The sequence below is a fragment of the Citrus clementina genome, unplaced genomic scaffold, assembly GCF_000493195.1.
Source record: "Citrus clementina cultivar Clemenules unplaced genomic scaffold, Citrus_clementina_v1.0 scaffold_3, whole genome shotgun sequence".
Classification (NCBI taxonomy): domain Eukaryota; kingdom Viridiplantae; phylum Streptophyta; class Magnoliopsida; order Sapindales; family Rutaceae; genus Citrus; species Citrus x clementina.
This window is the reverse complement of record NW_006262339.1, coordinates 35,128,913-35,150,559: the sequence shown is the minus strand read 5'-3', so window position 1 is coordinate 35,150,559 and position 21,647 is coordinate 35,128,913. Positions and strand designations below refer to the sequence as shown.

Below are 21,647 nucleotides of genomic sequence, written 5' to 3'. Positions count from 1 at the left end.
GTTCATATTCATGTGGATACCTTCACAGGTCATGTGCCAGGTAGCTCCTGAGTCTATAAGCCAGACATCAGAAAGTCGTTTTCTGCCTTCTGAAACAGTTGTTGCCTCACTGTAGAGAATTTCGCCATCATCCGAGGTACTTGCTACACACCCCTGAGCATTTGATGACTCAGGTTCTTTGCCCTCTCTTCTCTTCTGGTTACTCCAACATTCTTTCTTGACGTGCCCTTTCTTGCCACAGTTGTAGCATTTAACATTCTTCTTACTTCTGGATTTTGATCTACCCTGATTTTGACTCCCACTGGGGCCACGTTCCGTTGATCTCCCTCTCGTCACCGATAGCGCCTTCGCTTGCTGCGAACTTGCTTGTCTGTTTTCCTTATTTTTCCGCCTGCTCTCCTCATTTAATACGGAGGCTGCAACATCGTCGAAAACTAGACTCTCCACTAGATTGTTGTTCGTCAGGTTAATGATGAGTTGATCATACGAATCTGGTAGACTTTGAAGTAACAGCTCTGCACGTTCATTTTCCTTTATATTATGACCCAACGTTGTGAGTTGTGAAAATAGAGTCTTCAATGTGTTAATGTGGTCGGTCACCATTGTAGATTCTGCCATTCGAAGAGTATAGAGTTTTCTCTTCAAGAAGATTTTGTTGTGTAGTGACTTGGCCTCATACAATTTTGTGAGAGTATCCTATATTTCCTTCGCCGTATTTTTCTCTGCCACACTAGATAATACTCCATCCGCAAGTGCCAAGTGTAGATCAGAAATGGCGTTACCGTCTACCTCGTTCCACTTGTCATCAGTTATCTCCATGGGCCTTTCTCCAATTGCTGCCAAACAATTATTTTTCCTCAATACAGCTTTCATCTTCATTTTCCACAACGAAAAATTATTTCCGTTAAACTTCTCAATTTCATACTTTGCCGCCATTTTGTTGATAAATACTGCACACAAGCTAGTATACCACCTTGAATAGTTGTGAGTATGTGTGAGAATGCACACCAGGAAAGTTCCCAGGAAAGATTGGAGGGGTCACAATGGTCCCACTTACAACCCAGACTCCTTAAGCTCTTATCGCCTTTGTGACAGAACTTTCCTAGACATGTACAAAACCACAGTTGCTTTACTCACACCACTATTCCCTGTTTTGTACCGAAAAATTCTTGGATCGCTTCCACCGTTTCACGTGAATAGTACCGTATACGTGAATAGTACCGTATACGTGAACAGTACCGTATATGTGAACAAACCCGTATACATGAACAGTACAGTATACGTGAATAGTGTCGTATACGTGTATAGTGCCGTATACGTGAATAGTACCCTTACGTGAATAGTTCCTGACTCAAAAAATACAACCAATAACTCAACCAAGAGTTTGAGATGAAAGATCTGGGTGAAGCTAAGAAGATTCTTCGCATGGAGATATGCAGAGATAGAGCTCGTGGCAAAGTAAGCTTGTCTCAGAAGCAATATTTGAAGAAGGTACTACAACAGTTTGGTATGACTGAGCAGACAAAACCTGTAAGTACCCCGTTGGCTTCTCATTTCAAGCTTTCTGCACAATTATTTCCTTCAACAGATACAGAACGAGAATACATGTTACAAGTTCCGTATTCAAATACAGTGGGTAGCTTGATGTATGCAATGGTGTGTACAAGGCCTGACATTTCACATGCAGTTGGTATTGTGAGCAGATTTATGCATAATCCTGGTAAAGGACATTGGCAAGCTGTAAAATGGATTCTACGGTACATTCAGAAGACCGTGGATATTGGTTTACTGTTTGAAAGAGACGATACACTTGGTCAAGGTATGATCGGGTACGTTGATTCTGATTATGCTAGTGATTTGGACAAACGACGGTCAACCACCGGATATGTATTTACTTTTGCTGGAGGGCTAATTAGTTGGAAGTCTACACTACAGTCTACAGTTGCACTGTCGACCACAGAGGCCGAGTACATGGAAATTACAGAGGCTGTTAAAGAGGCTATTTGGTTACAAGGTTTGCTTGAAAACTTGGGATTGGCACAGGAGTACATTAATGTGTATTGCGATAGTCAAAGTGCTATTCACTTAACGAAGAACCAAGTTTATCATGCGCGTACGAAACACATCGATGTACGATTTCACTTTGTGCGGGAAATTATTAATGAGGGGAAGATTCTTCTTAAAAAAATCAAGACTGTAGAGAATCCTGCAGATATGTTGACTAAGGTGGTGACGACGATCAAGTTTGAGCATTGTCTAAACTTGATCAACATCCTACAAGGAGAACTTGGTTTGCAGGTTGAACAAATCTCTATACGGTCTCAAACAGGCGCCGAGGTGTTGGTATAAGAGATTTGATTCCTTCATCATGAGCCTTGGATACAACAGACTCAGTTCAGATCATTGTACATATTACAAGAGGTTTGAAGATAATGATTTCATCATTTTGCTGTTGTATGTGGATGACATGTTGGTAGCAGGTCCCAACAAAGATCGAATCCAAGAATTGAAGGCACAGTTGGCTAGGGTGTTTGAAATGAAGGACTTGGGACCAACAAACAAGATTCTAGGGATGCAAATTCACCAAGACAGAAATAACAGGAAGATTTGGCTCTCACAGAAGAATTACTTGAAGAAAATCTTGCGACGCTTCAACATGCAAGATTGTAAGTCAATTTCTACCCCACTTCCTGTTAATTTCAAATTATCCTCAAGTATGTGTCCTAGCAATGAAGCAGAGAGGAAGGAGATGTCTCGAGTACCGTATGCATCAGCAGTGGGAAGTTTAATGTTCGCTATGATATGTACTAGACCAGACATTGCAGAAGTAGTGGGAGCAGTCAGTCGATACATGGCGAATCCTGGTGGAAAGCATTGGATAACTGTAAAGAGGATTCTGAGATACATCAGAGGAACCTCAGATGTTGCATTATGTTACGGAGGATCAGAGTTTACTGTCAGGGGCTATGTGGATTCAGATTTTACAGGAGATCTTGATAAAAGAAAATCCACTACTGGTTATGTGTTTACACTTGCAGGAGCAGCTGTAAGCTGGGTTTCGAAACTGCAGACCGTTGTGGCTTTATCTACAACAGAAGCAGAATATATGGCAGCTACACAAGCTTGCAAGGAAGCTATTTGGATACAAAGGTTATTGGAGGAGCTCGGGCACAAACAACAGAAAATTCCTGTGTTTTGTGACAGTTAGAGTGCCTTGCACATTGCAAAGAATCCAGCCTTTCATTCCAGAACAAAGCACATAGGAGTTCAGTATCACTTCGTTCGAGAAGTAATGGAAGACGGAAGTGTGGATTTACAGAAAATCCATACGAAGGAGAACCTAGCAGATGTTTTGACCAAGTCAATAAATGCTGACAAGTTTAGCTGGAGTAGATCCTCTTGTGGCCTAGCAGAAACGTAAGCAACATGATTATGGCGAAGCAGAAAGGATGGTGTGGAGATTGATTGCTTTTCACTCTAATCTCCAAGTGGGAGAATGTTGAAAGTCATGGCTGGCGCCGGCCATCTAGATGGCCGGTGCCAACCATTCAACATTCAACACGGCCTGCCATTATTGGTGGTGCCGTGTTGAATGACTCCATTAAAAAAAAAAAAAAAAAGAGAGCCAAAATTTTGGCCATATAAAGAGGGCTTCCCACCCTCATTTTTCATCAAATCTTGAGTGAGCAATTTAGGGAGTTGAGAGAGAGTTTAAGAGCTTGCATTTATAAGCTCTTATTTTAGTGATTTGAGAGTTTGGGTGTATTGGGGTTTTGGGTAGTGAGTTAAAATACTACAATACTTGTAACTCCTTTTCACTAGTAAAATATTTTCTTCTGTCTTTGCTTGTGGACGTAGGCTAAAAGCCGAACCACATAATTTCTGCGGTCCTCTATTGTGCTTGTTCTTTATTTTATTTCCAATTTCATTTTAGCTGCGGTCCTGCTTATGTTGACAACTTTGTTGGGGTTGGTGCAATAGTGCACCCCATTTTCCTTATAAATAGAAGGCAATTCCTCATTTGTTAATCATCCCAATTAGAGAGAAGTAGAGAGCAATTGCAAGTAAGTTCTTTGAGAGAATTTGAGAGAGCTTCCACTTGAGTGTTCTAGTGAGGTTCTATTTGGGTGTATTGGGGTTGTGGGTTTTGTGAGTTTTTCCCACTTTTGTAAATTCCAATCTGTTAGTAAAATTATCTTCCAATTTTTGCCCGTGGATGTAGGCATTACGCCGAACCACGTAATTTATTGTGTCCTATTTTCTTTGCATTTGTTTATCACCACATTTATATTTCTCCAGAAGTTGCAGTATTAGTAATTGCTCAACCCACGTTTCCGCAACAAGTGGTATCAGAGCCGACGGTTCGTACTTGGGGGGATACGGTACTATTCATGTATACGGTACTGTTCACGTATACGGTACTATTCCTATATATGGTATTGTTCACAAATACGGTGGAGACAATCATTTATACTTAGGAGATGATCTATTGTAAGTAGTGTGTATTTTTGCATGTCTAGGAAAGTTCTGTCAACAAAGGCGATAAGAGTCTAAGGATTCTGGTTTTTAATTGGGACCGAGTTCCCGTCCAGTCTCTTGGGAACTTTCCTGGTGCATTTATTCACGCGAAATAAACATCATAGAGGTTGTTTTTTAAGTGTAAATAGTTGTTGAAGAAACTGATCATTTGAGATAAAAAGGATGGCAGAGGCATTGTCGTCGTCTTCATCAGCGAGAACTACTGTGACTAATGCAAAGTTTGAAGTGGAGAAATTCGATGGTACCAATAATTTTGGTATGTGGCAATGTGAGGTGTTAGATGTCTTATGTCAACAAGAGTTGGACATTGCTCTCTAAGAAAAGCCTGACGTGATGGATGACAAGGAGTGGATAAAAATCAATAGACAGGCATGTGGTACTATTCGCCTATGTCTGGCTAAAGATCAGAAATACTCTGTCATGAGGGAGACATCGGCAAAAAAATTGTGGGAGACACTGGAAGAAAAGTATATGAAGAAAAGTCTTGAAAATAGGCTTTATATGAAAAAGAAACTCTATCGATTTACATATACACATGGCATGTCAATGAATGACCACGTGAACTCATTCAACAAGATATTAGCAGATTTGCTAAATCTGGATGAGAGATTTGAAGATGAAGATAAGGCATTGTTGTTATTGAATTCCCTTCCTGATGAATATGATCATCTCACCACTACTTTGCTTCATGGGAAGGACAGTGTCACATTCGATGCTGTATGCAGTGCATTGTACAAGTCTGAGACCAGAAAGAAAGATAGAAAGGATTACAGAGATACAATTGTAGAAGCACTGACAGCGAGAGGTCGTTCACAAAGCCGCAAACCTGGAAAAAGGAACAAGTCTAAAGGGAGACCTGCCAAAGATGAATGTGCTTTTTGTCGTGAGAAAGGGCATTGGAAAAAGAATTGTCCTAAGTTACAAAAGGGCAAGGCTACTTCTGATGCATGTGTAGCAGAGCATGATGAGGAGTCAGACTTTAGTCTGGTTGGCATGACATTGATATGTCACTTAGATGAGTTGATTTTGGATTCAGGTTGTACTTATCATATGTGTCCTAACAAGGGCTGGTTTTTTAACTTCAAGGAGCTAGACGGTGGAGTTGTTTTTATGGGCAATGACAATGCTTGTAAAACCATGGGAATAGGTACAATCCAATTAAAGAATCATGATGGCTCAATCCAAGTTTTGACAGATGTTCGCTATGTACCAAGCTTGAAGAAAAATCTCATCTCATTAGGAGTCCTAGAATCTAAAGGGCTCACAATCACTTTAAGAGATGGATTGTTGAAGGTAGTAGCTGGGGCGCTGACGGTAATGAAAGGCACAAGAAGAAATAACTTGTACTATTTCCAAGGAAGTACAGTTATTGGATCAGCATCAACAGTTTCTGAAAAAGATGCAGATTCAGAAGCAACCAAGTTATGGCATATGCGTTTGGGACATGCTGGTGAAAAAGCTTTGCAGACTTTAGCGAAGCAAGGCTTATTGAAAGATACAAATTCTTGCAAATTAGAATTTTGTGAACATTGTATTATGGGCAAGCAGACAAGGGTAAAGTTTGGTTCAGCAATTCACGATACAAAAGGAATTCTGGACTATGTTCACAGTGATGTGTGGGGACCTACCAAAACAGCTTCTTTGGGAGGTATGCACTATTTTGTTACTTTTGTTGATGATTATTCAAGAAAAGTGTGGGTGTATTTGATGAAGAACAAAAATGAAGTTTTGGGCATATTTCTGAAATGGAAGAAAATGGTCGAGACTCAGACTGGTCGAAAGATCAAAAGACTTCGCTCAGACAATGGTGGTGAGTACAAGAACGATCCATTTCTTCAAATATGCCAAGATGAGGGTATTGTACGACATTTCACTGTTCGAGATACACCACAACAGAATGTGGTGGCAGAACGCATGAACCAGACTATACTGGAGAAAGTTCGGTGTATGTTGTCCAATGCTAGATTGGGCAAAGAGTTTTGGGCTGAGGCAGTTGTCTATGCGTGCCATCTAATCAACCGTTTGCCATCAACTGCAATTGAGGGCAGAACACCCATGGAGATGTGGACTGGTAAACCTGCTACTGATTATAATTCTTTACATGTTTTTGGTTCCACTGCTTATTATCATGTAAAAGAATCTAAGTTAGACCCAAGAGCAAAGAAAGCATTGTTCATGGGTATAACTGGTGGAGTAAAAGGATATCGTCTTTAGTGTCCTGTAACGAAGAAGATTATTTTCAGCAGAGATGTAACTTTTGATGAATCAACCATGTTGAAACAAAAAGATTCTCAAGAGGATGACAAGACCAGTAACACTTTGTAGCAGGTGGAGTTTGAAAAAGTTAAAGCTAATCCAGCTGGTGTTGATGAGATGGATAGTGATTCTCCATCGACCGAAAATGATGAAGAGGTTCTGACCCAGGAACCTTCACAGCAACATGATTCAATTGCATATAGAAGGCCACACAGAGAGATTCGCAGACCTGCTCGCTTTGTTGATATGGTGGTCTATGCACTTCCAATTGTAGATGATGATGTTCCTTCCACTTATAGAGAAGCAGTAAGTAATCCAGAAAGTATACAGTGGAAGAAAGCAATGAACGAAGAAATGCAGTCTCTTTACAAAAATAAAACTTGGGAGTTAGTTACACTGCCCAAGGAAAAAAAGGCAATTGGGTGCAAATGGGTATATGCAAAAAAGGAAGGATTTCCTCGTAAAAATGAAATTCGATACTGTTAACATATATGTTTCCATAATATTGATTTTGATGATAACAAACAAGATTAAGAATGATTAATCTTTTAAGCTCAAATTATTTAATATTCTTTTTAAATAAATCATTATTTTCACATTATAAATGTTTTGTATTTAATGGAAAAATGATTTTATGAAATTGATTATTTTTATTCTTTTTAAATAAATCATTATTTTCACATTATAAATGTTTCATATTTAATGGAAAAATGATTTTATGAAATTGGTTGTTTTTCAAAGTTTATGGTTTAATTGAAACATTTTGAAAACTTTGAAATAAACAAGTATTGCTTGAAATTTTGGTGAAGGACTTATTTGAAAAGTGTCATAGCATTTTGGGCTATAACATAATTTCAAAAAGTTTTGGGATTAACAAAGCATTACTTAGAAATTCTGAAATTGGACCTATTTGTAAAGTTTCATAACGTTTTGGGTTATAGTACAGTTTTGTAAAGTTTTGGGGTCAAACTGTAATTTCAGAAAAAAATGAACTGTGCAGGTTACTGTAGCAATCACTGTAGCAAACGGCTAACCGTTTATTTAAAAAAGGCTAACCGATAATTTCCAGAAAGCATGTTCTGCAAAGTATTGTTAAAATGATGATTCTGGAAACTAACGGTGAACCGTTTACTGAAAACGGTTAACCGATTATTTCCATATTGGTAACCTTGAACCGTTTAGTAAGAACGGTTAAACCAAATTTGTTTTGCAGGTTTCTGGAAATTAACGGCGAAAGGGTAAGCCTAAACGGCTAACCGTTTATTTGAAATTTGGCCCAACGGTAACTTTGACCAAACGAAACGGTTAACCGTTTATGGTTAACGGCGAACCGTTTTCTGTCCGACAGTTTGTAACGGCTAGATTTTCAGCTCTAACTATAAATAAGCTCATCCAAATTCAAACAAGATGGATCACAACACAATCATTGAGCTTATATTCGAGAATACAATCTTCATTGAGCTTTAAACACATTCTCTCTTCATCTATTCACACATTGGGCATTGATTTGTAATCTTAAATATTGTGTGAGAGAAAAATAATTTGTAATCTTCTACTTTGAGTGATTGTAAGTGTTGGGATACACTTGGGTTAAGAGATTGGGGATAATCTCTTGTTGTAAAGGTCCATTGACACCTTGGAAGTCAATTGTAAGCGTTTGAAGCCTTGGAAGGCTAGCTTAGTGAAATCCTCAAGCCCGGTGAGCTTGGAGGCGTGGACGTAGGCGGGGATTGCCGAACCACGTAAAAATCTTTGTGTTTGTTTTCTCTTCCCTTACTCTTTTAATATTGTGCATGATTGAATTTATTGTTTTCAATTTGATTAAGGCATTAGATTGAATTGTTGTGTGGTTTGACTAGGATAATTTTTAAAAATCCAATTCACCCCCCCTCTTGGGTGGCACACTTGTATTTCAGATACAAGGCTAGATTGGTAGCGAAGGGTTACGCTCAGAAGGAAGGAATAGACTACAATGAGGTATTTTCTCCAGTTGTGAAGCATTCGTCTATTCGAATTTTGCTAGCCATGGTTGCGCAATTTGATCTTGAACTAGTTCAACTTGATGTAAAAACTGCATTTTATTCGAATTTTGCTAGCCATGGTTGCGCAATTTGATCTTGAACTAGTTCAACTTGATGTAAAAACTGCATTTTTACACGGTAATTTGGAAGAGGAAATCTACATGACTCAGCCAGATGGATACAAGGTTGCTGGAAAAGAAAATTGGGTTTGCAAATTGACAAAGTCGCTTTATGGGTTGAAACAATCTCCGAGGCAGTGGTACAAGCGATTTGATCAATTTATGAAAGGGCAAAGGTACACAAGAAACAAATTTGATCATTGTGTGTATTTTCGGAAGCTACAAGAAGGATCTTTCATTTATTTGCTATTGTATGTCGATGATATGCTAATAGCATCGAAGAGCAAAGATGAGATAGAGAAGTTGAAAACTCAACTCAACCAAGAGTTTGAGATGAAAGATCTAGGTGAAGCTAAGAAGATTATTGGCATGGAGATATGCAGAGATAGAGCTCGTGGCAAAGTAAGCTTGTCTCAGAAGCAATATTTAAAGAAGGTACTACAGCAGTTTGGTATGACTAAGCAGACAAAACCTGTAAGTACCCCGTTGGCTTCTCATTTCAAGCTTTCTGCACAATTATTTCCTTCAACAGATGCAGAACGAGAATACATGTTACAAGTTCCGTATTCAAATGCAGTGGGTAGCTTGATGTATGCAATAGTGTGTACAAGGCCTGACATTTCACATGCAGTTGGTATTGTGAGCAGATTTATGCATAATCCTGGTAAAGGACATTGGCAACCTGTAAAATGGATTCTATGGTACATTCAGAAGACCGTGGATATTGGTTTACTGTTTGAAAGAGACGATACACTTGGTCAAGGTGTGATCGAGTACGTTGATTCTGATTATGCTGGTGATTTGGACAAACGACGGTCAACCACCGGATATGTATTTACTTTTGCTGGAGGGCCAATTAGTTGGAAGTGTACACTACAGTCTACAGTTGCACTGTCGACCACAGAGGCCGAGTACATGGCAATTACAGAGGCTGTTAAAGAGGCTATTTGGTTACAAGGTTTGCTTGAAAACTTGGGATTGGCACAGGAGTACATTAATGTGTATTGCGATAGTCAAAGTGCTATTCACTTAACGAAGAACCAAGTTTATCATGCGCGTACGAAACACATCGATGTACGATTTCACTTTGTGCGGGAAATTATTAATGAGGGGAAGATTCTTCTTAAAAAAATCAAGACTGCAGAGAATCCTGTAGATATGTTGACTAAGGTGGTGACGACGATCAAGTTTGAACATTATCTAAACTTGATCAACATCCTACAAGTTTAAAAGCAATTAGAGACGGCAGAAACTGGAAGGTAGTTTGTTGATAGTCGGCTCAGATTTACTAAATTTTCGCCGAGGTGGAGAATTGTTGAAAAGTTAGCCCACAAAGCTTATTTTCACACGGTTTTTTCTTGACAAATTGGAGGTTGGTGGCACAAATATTTGACAAGTTGTGGCCGTGCATGCATTCAACTTTGAAGAAGCAAATTTGAAGACAAATTCACAAGGTAGGTGCCTAATTTATGTTGACAACTTTGTTGGGGTTGGTGCAATAGTGCACCCCATTTTCCTTATAAATAGAAGGCAATTCCTCATTTGTTAATCATCCCAATTAGAGAGAAGTAGAGAGCAATTGCAAGTAAGTTCTTTGAGAGAATTTGAGAGAGCTTCCACTTGAGTGTTCTAGTGAGGTTCTATTTGGGTGTATTGGGGTTGTGGGTTTTGTGAGTTTTTCCCACTTTTGTAAATTCCAATTTGTTAGTAAAATTATCTTCCAAATTTTGCCCGTGGACGTAGGCATTACGCCGAACCATGTAATTTATTGTGTCCTATTTTCTTTGCATTTGTTTATCACCACATTTATATTTCTCCAGAAGTTGCAGTATTAGTAATTGCTCAACGCACGTTTCCGCAACAAGTGGGTTTCGAAACTGCAGACCGTTGTGGCATTATCTACAACAGAAGCAGAGTACATGGCAGCTACACAAGCTTGCAAGGAAGCTATTTGGATACAAAGGTTATTGGAGGAGCTTGGGCACAAACAATAGAAAATTTCTATGTTTTGTGACAGTCAAAGTGCCTTGCACATTGTAAGGAATCCAGCCTTTCATTCCAGGACAAAGCACATAGGAGTCCAGTATCACTTCATTCGTGAAGTAGTGGAAGATGGAAGTGTGGATTTGCAGAAAATCCATACCAAAGAGAACCTAGCAGATGTTTTGACCAAGCCGATAAATATTGATAAGTTTTTATGGAGTAGATCCTCTTGTGGCCTAACAGAAACGTAGGCAACATGATTATGGCGAAGCAGAAATGATGGTGTGTAGATTAATTGACTCTCAATCTAATCTCCAAGTGGGAGAATGTCAAAGTTGGTTGCATCTAGAAGTGTTTGGCATGGCTGCATCTAGAAGCTTTGACAAGAATGGTCAGCTTGTAACAAGTTTGAAGATTGAATTTGATGCACACGATTTTGATGAAGAATTTGGTGAACACGGCTTTGATTTTCTTGGCCACTAGTTTGCTATAAATAGAAGTGCAGATGAAGAGTTTATGCATTCCTTTTGAGAGAGCAATCTAGCAGTTGAGAGAAAGTTTAGAGAGCTTGCATTTATAAGCTCTTGTTACAGTGATTGAGAGAGTTTGGGTGTATTGGGTTTTTGGGAAGTGAGCTAAAATACTACAATACTTATAACTCATTTTCACTAGTAAAATATTTCCTTCTGTCTTCAGAAACATCAGTGTGATTTTCTACAACAGAAGTGTCATTCTTGCAGCTGGAACTTGCAATGCCGCTAGCTTCTGCTCCAACGCCATCACTCTCTCCATCGCGATCATCAGAAGATGAATACAGCGGAAACGGATCCTCGGTTATAAGACCTTCCAAGGTCGATGCAGGTTTCGGCACAAAACTCGTGTCCGCGGGAGACTCCTGCTGCACACTAACCTGTTCTGCGGCCACGTGTTGCGTAGTAGTAGAACGCAGCAGAAAATTCATCCTCCTAACCGAACTAAACTAGCCTCGTCAGAATTTGAAATGAAGACTGAAAGTAACCTGATTGAGGACCAACGCCGAGCTTTTTGTGCCTTTGGGAAATCGGAGATCTAACTTGGAAGAGCAGAAGCCAGTGCGCCTTGAGTTTCTTGGCTTCGATCTGCTCTGATACCACTGTTAGGAAATTGGTGGGTGAAGCAGGACCGTAGCTAAAATGAAATTGGAAATAAAATAAAGAACAAGCACAATAGAGGACACCATAAATTACGTGGTTCGGCTTTTAGCCTACATCCACGGGCGGAGACAGAAGGAAATATTTTACTAGTGAAAAGGAGTTACAAGTATTGTAGTATTTTACCTCACTACCCAAAATCCCAATACACCCAAACTCTCAAATCACTAAAATAAGAGCTTATAAATGCAAGCTCTTAAACTCTCTCTCAACTCCCTAAATTGCTCTCTCAAGATTGGATGAAAAATGAGGGTGGGAAGCCCTCTTTATATAGCCAAAATTTTTGGCTCCCTTTTTTTTTTTTTTTTTTTTTTTTAATGGAGTCATTCAACACACTGCAGAAAATTGACATAAAATTTGCAGAGAATAACAAAGCCTGCTAGCTAGCTTGGATAAGTCCAAAACTACTACAAGTTTCAGAGAATTATTATATAACTTGTAACAACTACTCATCTCTCTCTCTATTTTTTTAATCTTTTCTACTGTTACTCTCTTTTGCCATTTATGGAACTAACTGCACTGATACTACTGTACATTAAAGATTGTAGAGAAAAGACCTGCTATTGCAGACTTGGACTTAACTCATTGGTTGCTTGCTTCTCTTTCACTGGCTGATTGATTTTCTGAATTTTTGATTTTTTCTAATACCCAAAACTTTTCTTAAGCAGCTCCAACTCCAAGGAAATCAATGAAGGGCATGTTGATCTTCTCATAGCTAGTCTCATTTTCCCCATACATAGAGAGATTGACCTTGTTGCTGTTGGAGTTGTTGTTGCCTACTAACTTATTTGCTGAGACTTCTGAATTTGAATCTGTCTGGCCAGACTGGTCCACATTCATAACCACTCCTCCTATAGGCCCAGCTTGATAAAACTCATAGCCTGTGTCATAAATTTTGTCAACATCTCCACATCCCTTGGTCCACATTCATAACCACTCCTCCTATAGGCCCAGCTTGATAAAACTCATAGCCTGTGTCATAAATTTTGTCAACATCTCCACATCCCTTCGTAATCTCCTTTTCTCCAGATGATGAACGACCCATTAGAGAAAACTTAGTGAAGTATCATGGAGACACTTTAGCTATTAATACTGTTGTTTTGGAAAGGACCAGAAGAGGGCTTTCTCCTCCTATAAATGCTGGATTGCTCTTTTTGTTTCCTAGCATTATTGATATTAATACTGTTGTTTTGGAAAGGACCAGAAGAGGGCTTTCTCCTCCTATAAATGCTGGATTGCTCTTTTTGTTTCCTAGCCATGATCACATGCCAATGATTCTTGATAGCATTATCAGTTCTTCCGGGGAACAGTCTGGCAATCATGGCCCATTTGTTACCGTACAACCTATGAGCAGCTAACAGCCTCTCTTCTTCTTCTTCACTGAAAGCCCTCCTGTTGATTCTTGGATCCAGCTGATTAAACCATCTCAATCTGCAACTCTTCTCTGATCTTCCTTCAAGATTCTCAGCGATCAAGTTCCAATTTTGAGGACCATATTGAGCAACTAGCTCTTTAAGCTTGGCATCTTCCGCTGGCCTCCAGTGGCCTCTAGTACAGAGCTTAGTGTGGCCATTTTTTCCAGAAACAGGGCGCTTGATAACATCCTCAACTTCCTCGCCCAAATCCAAAGACAGCCCCTTATTTTTATGAACACTAAAGACCCCATCTCTCTCCTCAACACAGATTCTCCTAGCTTCCCATGGTTTCTTATTTATCTCCATAGGACAAGGGCTCAAAATCTGAAACCCAGTTTCAGGATTTTTAGTCCCAAAAGTGTTTGACAGAGAAAGATGAGAAGAAGGAGCCATAAAGTTCATCCCTTGATGAACTCCATTGAAAACATTGCCATCGCCACCACCCTTCAGAATTTAAAGACTCATTGTTTCCAAGAGAACCCAAATGGGGCTTAAGCACAAACAAGAAATGCCCCCAAAGAGAACACACAAGCAATTTAGGGAGTTGAGAGAGAGTTTAAGAGCTTGCATTTATAAGCTCTTATTTTAGTGATTTGAGAGTTTGGGTGTATTGGGGTTTTGGATAGTGAGCTAAAATACTACAATACTTGTAACTCCTTTTCACTAGTAAAATATTTCCTTCTGTCTTTGCCCGTAGACGTAGGCTAAAAGCCGAACCACGTAATTTCTGGTGTCCTCTATTGTGCTTGTTCTTTATTTTATTTCCAATTTCATTTTAGCTGCGGTCCTGCTTCACCCACCAATTTCCTAACAGTGGTATCAGAGCTATTGGTTGTAGTTTTAGAGTCCGGAACTATTCACGTAAGGGGTACTATTCACGTATACGGCACTGTACACGTATACGACACTATTCATGTATAATGTGCTGTTCACGTATACGGGTTTGTTCACATATACGGTACTGTTCACGTATACGGTACTATTCACGTGAAACGGTGGAAGCGATCCAAAAATTTTCCGGTGCAAAGCAGGGAATAATGGTGTGAGTAAAGCAACTGTGGTTTTGTACATGTCTAGGAAAGTTCTGTCACAAAGGCGATAAGAGCTTAAGGAGTCTGGGTTTTAAGTGGGACCATTGTGACCCCTCCAGTCTTTCCTGGGAACTTTCCTGGTGTGCATTCTCACACATACTCACAACTATTCAAGGTGGTATACTAGCTTGTGTGCAGTATTTATCAACAAAATGGCGGCAAAGTATGAAATTGAGAAGTTTAACGGAAATAATTTTTTGTTATGGAAAATGAAGATGAAAGCTGTATTGAGGAAAAATAATTGTTTGGCAGCAATTGGAGAAAGGCCCATGGAGATAACTGATGATAAGTGGAACGAGGTAGACGGCAACGCCATTTCTGATCTACACTTGGCACTTGCGGATGGAGTATTATCCAGTGTGGCAGAGAAAAATACGGCGAAGGAAATATGGGATACTCTCATAAAATTGTAGGAGGCCAAGTCACTACACAACAAAATCTTCTTGAAGAGGAAACTCTATACTCTTCGAATGGCGGAATCTACAATGGTGACCGACCACATCAACACCTTGAAGACTCTATTTTCACAACTTACAACGTTGGGTTATAATATAGAGGAGAATGAACGTGCAGAGCTTTTACTTCAAAGTCTACCAGATTCGTATGATCAACTCATCATCAACCTGACAAACAACAATCTAGTGGAGAGTCTAGTTTTCGACGATGTTGCAGCCTCCGTATTAAATGAGGAGAGCAGGCGGAAAAATAAGGAAAACAGACAAGTAAGTTCACAGCAAGCAGAAGCGCTATCGGTGACGAGAGGGAGATCAACGGAACGTGGCCCCAGTGGGAGTCAAAATCATGGTAGATCAAAATCTAGAAGTAAAAAGAATGTTAAATGCTACAACTGTAGCAAGAAAGGGCACGTCAAGAAAGAGTGTTGGAGTAACCAGAAGAGAAGAGAGGGCAAAGAACCTGAGTCATCAAATGCTCAAGGGTGTGTAGCAAGTACCTCGGATGATGGCGAAATTCTCTACAGTGAGGCAATAACTGTTTCAGAAGGCAGAAAATGACTTTCTGATGTCTGGCTTATAGACTCAGGAGCTACCTGGCACATGACCTCTAGGAGAGAATGGTTCCACACATATGAACTTATCTCAGGAGGATCTGTATATATGGGTAACGATCATGCCTTGGAGATCGCTGGTATTGGTACTATCAAAATAAAAATGTTTGATGGTACAATTCGCACAATTGGAGAGGTACGACATGTCAACGGCCTGAAGAAAAATCTATTGTCTTTGGGACAAATAGACAATCATGGGTGCAAAACTCATGTGGAGAATGGAATTATGAAGATCGTTAAAGGCGCGCTTGTATTGATGAAGGCAGAGAAGATCGGTGCTAATCTATTCATGCTTAAAGGAGAAACACTACAGGAGGCTGATGCGTGTGTCGCGTCAAATGGAGAAGAATCAACGATGATGTGGCATCTCAAACTCGGCCACATGTCAGAACAAGGCTTGAAGATTCTCTCTGAGCGAAAATTGCTTCCGGGGCTCAAATCGGTAAGTTTACCATTTTGCGAGCATTGTGTTATAAGTAAGCAGCATAGATTAAAATTCAGTAGATCTATTGCTAGAAGTAAATGCATTCTAGACTTGATTCATTCTGATGTTTGGGAATAACCGGATATATCCATGGGAGGTGCAAAGTACATGGTGACTTTCATTGATGATTATTCCAGAAGATGTTGGGTGTATCCAATTAAGAAAAAGTCAGATGTATTTCCTGTGTTTAAAGAATACAAAGCACGGGTGGAACTTGAATTTGGTAAAAAGATCAAGTGCTTGAGGACAGATAATGGTGGAGAATATACAGACGGTGGGTTTCTTGCTTTCTGTAAGCAAGAAGGTATTCAGAGGCAGTTCACGGTGGCATACACTCCTCAACAAAATGGAGTGGCAGAGCGGATGAACAGAACTCTTACAGAAAGAATAAGAGCTATGTTGAGGACTGCTGGTCTACCCAATTCATTCTGGGCAGAAGCAGCCAAAACTGCCTGTTATATAGTAAATCGATCGCCATCTACAGCTATTGGGTTGAAGACGGCGATGGAGATGTGGACTGGAAAGCCAGCTGATTATTCCTACCTACATGCATTTGGATGTCCTGTGTACGTGATGTACAATGCCCAAGAAAGAACAAAGCTGGATGCAAAATCTAGAAGATGTATCTTCTTGGGGTATGCTGATGGAGTAAAGGGGTATCGTCTGTGGGAACCCACTGCCCACAAGATCGTCATCAGCAGAGATGTTATCTTTGTAGAAAATCAACTGCAAAGGAGAGATGAGGATAGTGGCACTACAAAAGAAAAGTTAGAGACTGTACCGGTATATGTCGAAAATAATCCAGAAGATTCAGATTCTTTGGAAGCAGCACCAGAGCACGAAGAACAAGAACTAGTCGACTTTGAGGCTCTAGAAGTTCGTTTGTCAACTCGTGAGAGACGACCGCCGGCGTGGTACTCGAAGTATGTCACAGAGATCAACGTTGCATACTGTCTTCTAACAGAGGATGGAGAGCCTTCAACTTTCCATGAAGCTTTAGAAAGCTCAGATATTGCTTTGTGGATGACAGCAATGCAGGAAGAAATTGAAACTCTACACAAGAACAAGACATGGGAACTTGTACCACTACCACGTGGAAGAAAAGCCATTGGAAACAAATGGGTCTACAAGGTCAAGCGTGATGGAAATGACCAAGTAGAGCGGTATCGTGCAAGATTGGTGGTGAAAGGATATGCTCAGAAAGAAGGTATTGACTTCAACGAGATATTTTCTCCGGTGGTTCGACTCACAACAGTCAGAATAGTCTTGGCAATGTGTGCTATATTTGACCTACATCTAGAGCAGTTAGATGTTAAAACTGCATTTCTTCATGGAGAACTTGAAGAAGAAATATATATGCTCCAACCAGAAGGTTTTGTAGAAACAGGAAAGGAGAACTTGGTTTGCAGGTTGAACAAATCTCTATACGGTCTCAAACAGGCGCCGAGGTGTTGGTATAAGAGATTTGATTCCTTCATAATGAGCCTTGGATACAACAGACTTAGTTCAGACCATTGTGCATATTACAAGAGGTTTGAAGATAATGATTTCATTATTTTGCTGTTGTATGTGGATGACATGTTGGTAGCAGGCCCAACAAAGATCGAATCCAAGAATTGAAGGCACAGTTGGCTAGGGAGTTTGAAATGAAGGACTTGGGACCAGCAAATAAGATTCTAGGGATGCAAATACACCGAGATAGAAATAACATGAAGATTTGGCTTTCGCAGAAAAATTACTTGAAGAAAATCTTGCGACGCTTCAACATGCAAGATTGTAAGTCAATTTCTACCCCACTTCCTGTTAATTTCAAATTATTCTCAAGTATGTGTCCTAGCAATGAAGTGGAGAGGAAGGAGATGTCTCGAGTACCGTATGCATCAGCAGTGGGAAGTTTAATGTTCGCTATGATATGTACAAGACCGGACATTGCACAAGCAGTGGGAGCAGTCAGTCGATATATGGCGAATCGTGGTGGAGAGCATTGAATAGCTGTGAAGAGGATTCTGAGATACATTAGAGGAACCTCAGATGTTGCATTATGTTATGGAGGATCAGAGTTTACTGTCAGGGGCTGTGTGGATTCAGATTTTGCAGGAGATCTTGATAAAAGAAAATCCACTACTGGTTATGTGTTTACACTTGCAGGAGCAGCTGTAAGCTGGGTTTCGAAACTGCAGACCGTTGTGGCTTTATCTACAACAGAAGCAGAATATATGGCAGCTACACAAGCTTGTAAGGAAGCTATTTGGATACAAAGGTTATTGGAGGAGCTCGAGCACAAACAACAGAAAATTCCTGTGTTTTGTGACAGTCAGAGTACCTTGCACATTGCAAGGAATCCAACCTTTTATTCCAGAACAAAGCACATAGGAGTTCAGTATCACTTCGTTCGAGAAGTAGTGGAAGACGGAAGTGTGGATTTACAGAAAATCCATACGAAGGAGAACCTAGCAGATGTTTTGACCAAGCCAATAAATGCTGACAAGTTTATTTGGAGTAGATCCTCTTGTGGCCTAGCAGAAACGTAGGCAACATGATTATGGCGAAGCAGAAAGGATGGTGTGGAGATTGATTGTTTTTCACTCTAATCTCTAAGTGGGAGAATGTTGAAAGTCATGGTTGGCGCCGGCCATCTAGATGGCCGGTGCCAACCATTCAACATTCAACACGGCCCGCCATTATTGGTGGTGCCGTGTTGAATGACTCTATTAAAAAAAAAAAAAAAAAGGGAGCCAAAATTTTGGCTATATAAAGAGGGCTTCCCACCCTCATTTTTCATCCAATCTTGAGAGAGCAATTTAGGGAGTTGAGAGAGAGTTTAAGAGCTTGCATTTATAAGCTCTTATTTTAGTGATTTGAGAGTTTGGGTGTATTGGGATTTTGGGTAGTAAGCTAAAATACTACAATACTTGTAACTCCTTTTCACTAGTAAAATATTTCCTTCTGTCTTTGTCCGTGGACGTAGGCTAAAAGCCGAACCACGTAATTTCTGGTGTCCTCTATTGTGCTTGTTCTTTATTTTATTTCCAATTTCATTTTATCTGCGGTCCTACTTCACCCACCAATTTCCTAACAATTTCTCTGGAAGAAACTCACAGTCACTGCAATTGTAGCCGTGAAAAGAGGATCGGGTGCAACAGACAGAGCAAGGAGGTTCATTAAGACCCTCAATCTCGCACAGTGTTAAAGGGTGCTCGTGGATATGGTACCGCTCAATCTCCATCTCTTTCTCTCTATCTTGGTTCTTTACTTTCTCTCTCACTCTTAGAATGCTTCTGTACTTTCTCTCTCACTCTTAGAATGCTTCTTTACTTTCTCTCTCACTCTTAGAATGCAAATCGATTTGGAAATTAACGAATTCTACAACTATCCATGAATTTAATGTCCTTATTGATTAATTAATAAATTTGTTAAATTATGTATCTGTACGCTGGCTAGCCGGTGATGCCAATCATACCATTATTAAAAATGCATAAATCCCACTTGTCTTTTCTTAATAATTTTAGTCATTTCCTGGAAAATCATCCTTACCATTTACCACCAACTCCAATGTTCATTGGTTTTCATAATTTAAATAAGAAGGAAGAAAAATATTTACTCTTGCAATAATTTTTGTTTAATTAAATTAGGTGATGAAGACAGCAATCATCTCCTTGAATAATGGCAATGCTACTAGAATATAATGGATCTAGCATCTTCATATTAGAAAACAAAATTTCCCCGGAATTTCAGTAATAAAATATATACCATACTTCCACTTGTTTCGTGATTTTTCTTTTGATTTTAATATTTTGTCATTTTATATTATTCCAAATTAGGGCAAAACTATACTACAATTCATGTTTTATTGTAAAATTTAAAACAATGACATATTTCTAAAATTGAACTCTTTAATCTTGCTTGTTCTAAATTTTTTTAAATTCATATCAAACTTTAAACGGTTCAGCTATTTTTTTAATTATTAATTCATACACCCATCATCAAAATTTAAAAAAGAAAAATTAATATAGTATATACCTACCTAAATATCAAATATATCCTTATTAAAACTAATTTCTTTATTTTTACTAAATAAATAAATTAAAATAATATATAAAAAATTAATTAAATTATTTACATCCTCACTAAATTTCAATTCCAAATGTGTAACACATTATTAATACTATTAGCAAATTAATATATTTTTATTACATATTCAAATTATTGACTGTATAATAAATAAGTATTATGAAACAAAAAAATAAACTACAGATTAAGAACATGAGATTAAATTCATATTCACATTTACCATAAATCTGATTTGTAATTAATATATAGTGCGACTATATATTAAATTAGTTAATTAAAAAGAAAGTTAAAGAAATCCTTAATGGGTCCCTTTATGGTGCTGGACTAAAACTTCAGTATCAATGGTGGGATAAAACCAATGCATGAGATCCAATTATTTATAGTAATTAATTAAAATTAAGTTAAATATCAAACTTTATTGGGTAAAATGAATTTCACCAGTTAAAAAAGATTAGATTGAGATTTTTACTAATTAAATAAGGCAAAAAGCTAAAAAAATATACTTTGTATGTTACAGTATCCTAACAAATCACAATTTCTTTAATTTTCTCTATTCAAATATAAACAAAAAAAGTTATACTAATATATTGCAATATTATATCTGCATTAGACAATAGAGGCATAAATTTGTTCACATATGTCAATTCATTCGTAAGTTGATTATTTTAAATTTCTTGATACATCAATCATGATTAATTTAGTATTAGTTTCTAAATTACAGTATCCAAAAGTAAATCTATTTTTTTTTTTTTATAAAAAGAGGGCTCTAAAAGAGAAGAGCTAGAGGGGCACAAAACGGGGGTGTGCCACCCCATACATATCCGAATACAAAATAGAGCTCAACCCTAAAAGGACAGAATTTAGAAAATGCACTCCAACAGGCAATCTCAAAGCATGCGTAGCCAGGAAATCAACCGCCGAATTTGCTTCGCGGTAAATGTGATCAATTTGAATACTCCAATCCCTCCTCATTAGCTCCTTAATCATCTCGATTATATTCGAAAATTCGTTGACATTAGCATTATTCTCCTTTATAAGCTGCACCACACTACATGCATCTATTCCAACTTGGATACATCGATAGCCAAGGTCTCAAACCATTCTTAACCCATGCAAAACGCCCCAAAGTTCAACCTTTATAACCGAACACACTCCAAGATTTGCGCTGAAACCATGAATAAACCTACCATGGCAGTCCCGCAGCAGACCACATGCACCCGCATCTCCATTTCCTTTTCTTGCACCATCCATATTTAAGCACAAGAACGGCTATGGTGGAGGAGCCCAACGAATCCATTTTTGAAGCCTTGCATTTCTTCGATAGACTATGCTTAAGAGGGTAGAACAAATATTCTCAGCCCTTGCCTTAATATCCCGAACGATCAAATCACCATTCCAGCTCTTGTTATTAA

The 21,647-nt window shown here is 38.9% G+C and overlaps 1 protein-coding gene across 1 annotated transcript; it reads right to left on the bottom strand.

Annotated features, from left to right (window-relative positions):
- Nucleotides 1–13,187: 13,187 nt before the first annotated feature.
- Nucleotides 13,188–13,976, bottom strand: LOC18047892 (transcription factor CSA; the record flags this gene model as incomplete). The annotated part of the gene is made up of 1 exon (XM_006442641.2): nt 13,188–13,976. A coding segment is annotated over one exon (789 nt), but the record flags the coding sequence as incomplete, so codon positions are not given.
- Nucleotides 13,977–21,647: the final 7,671 nt, after the last annotated feature.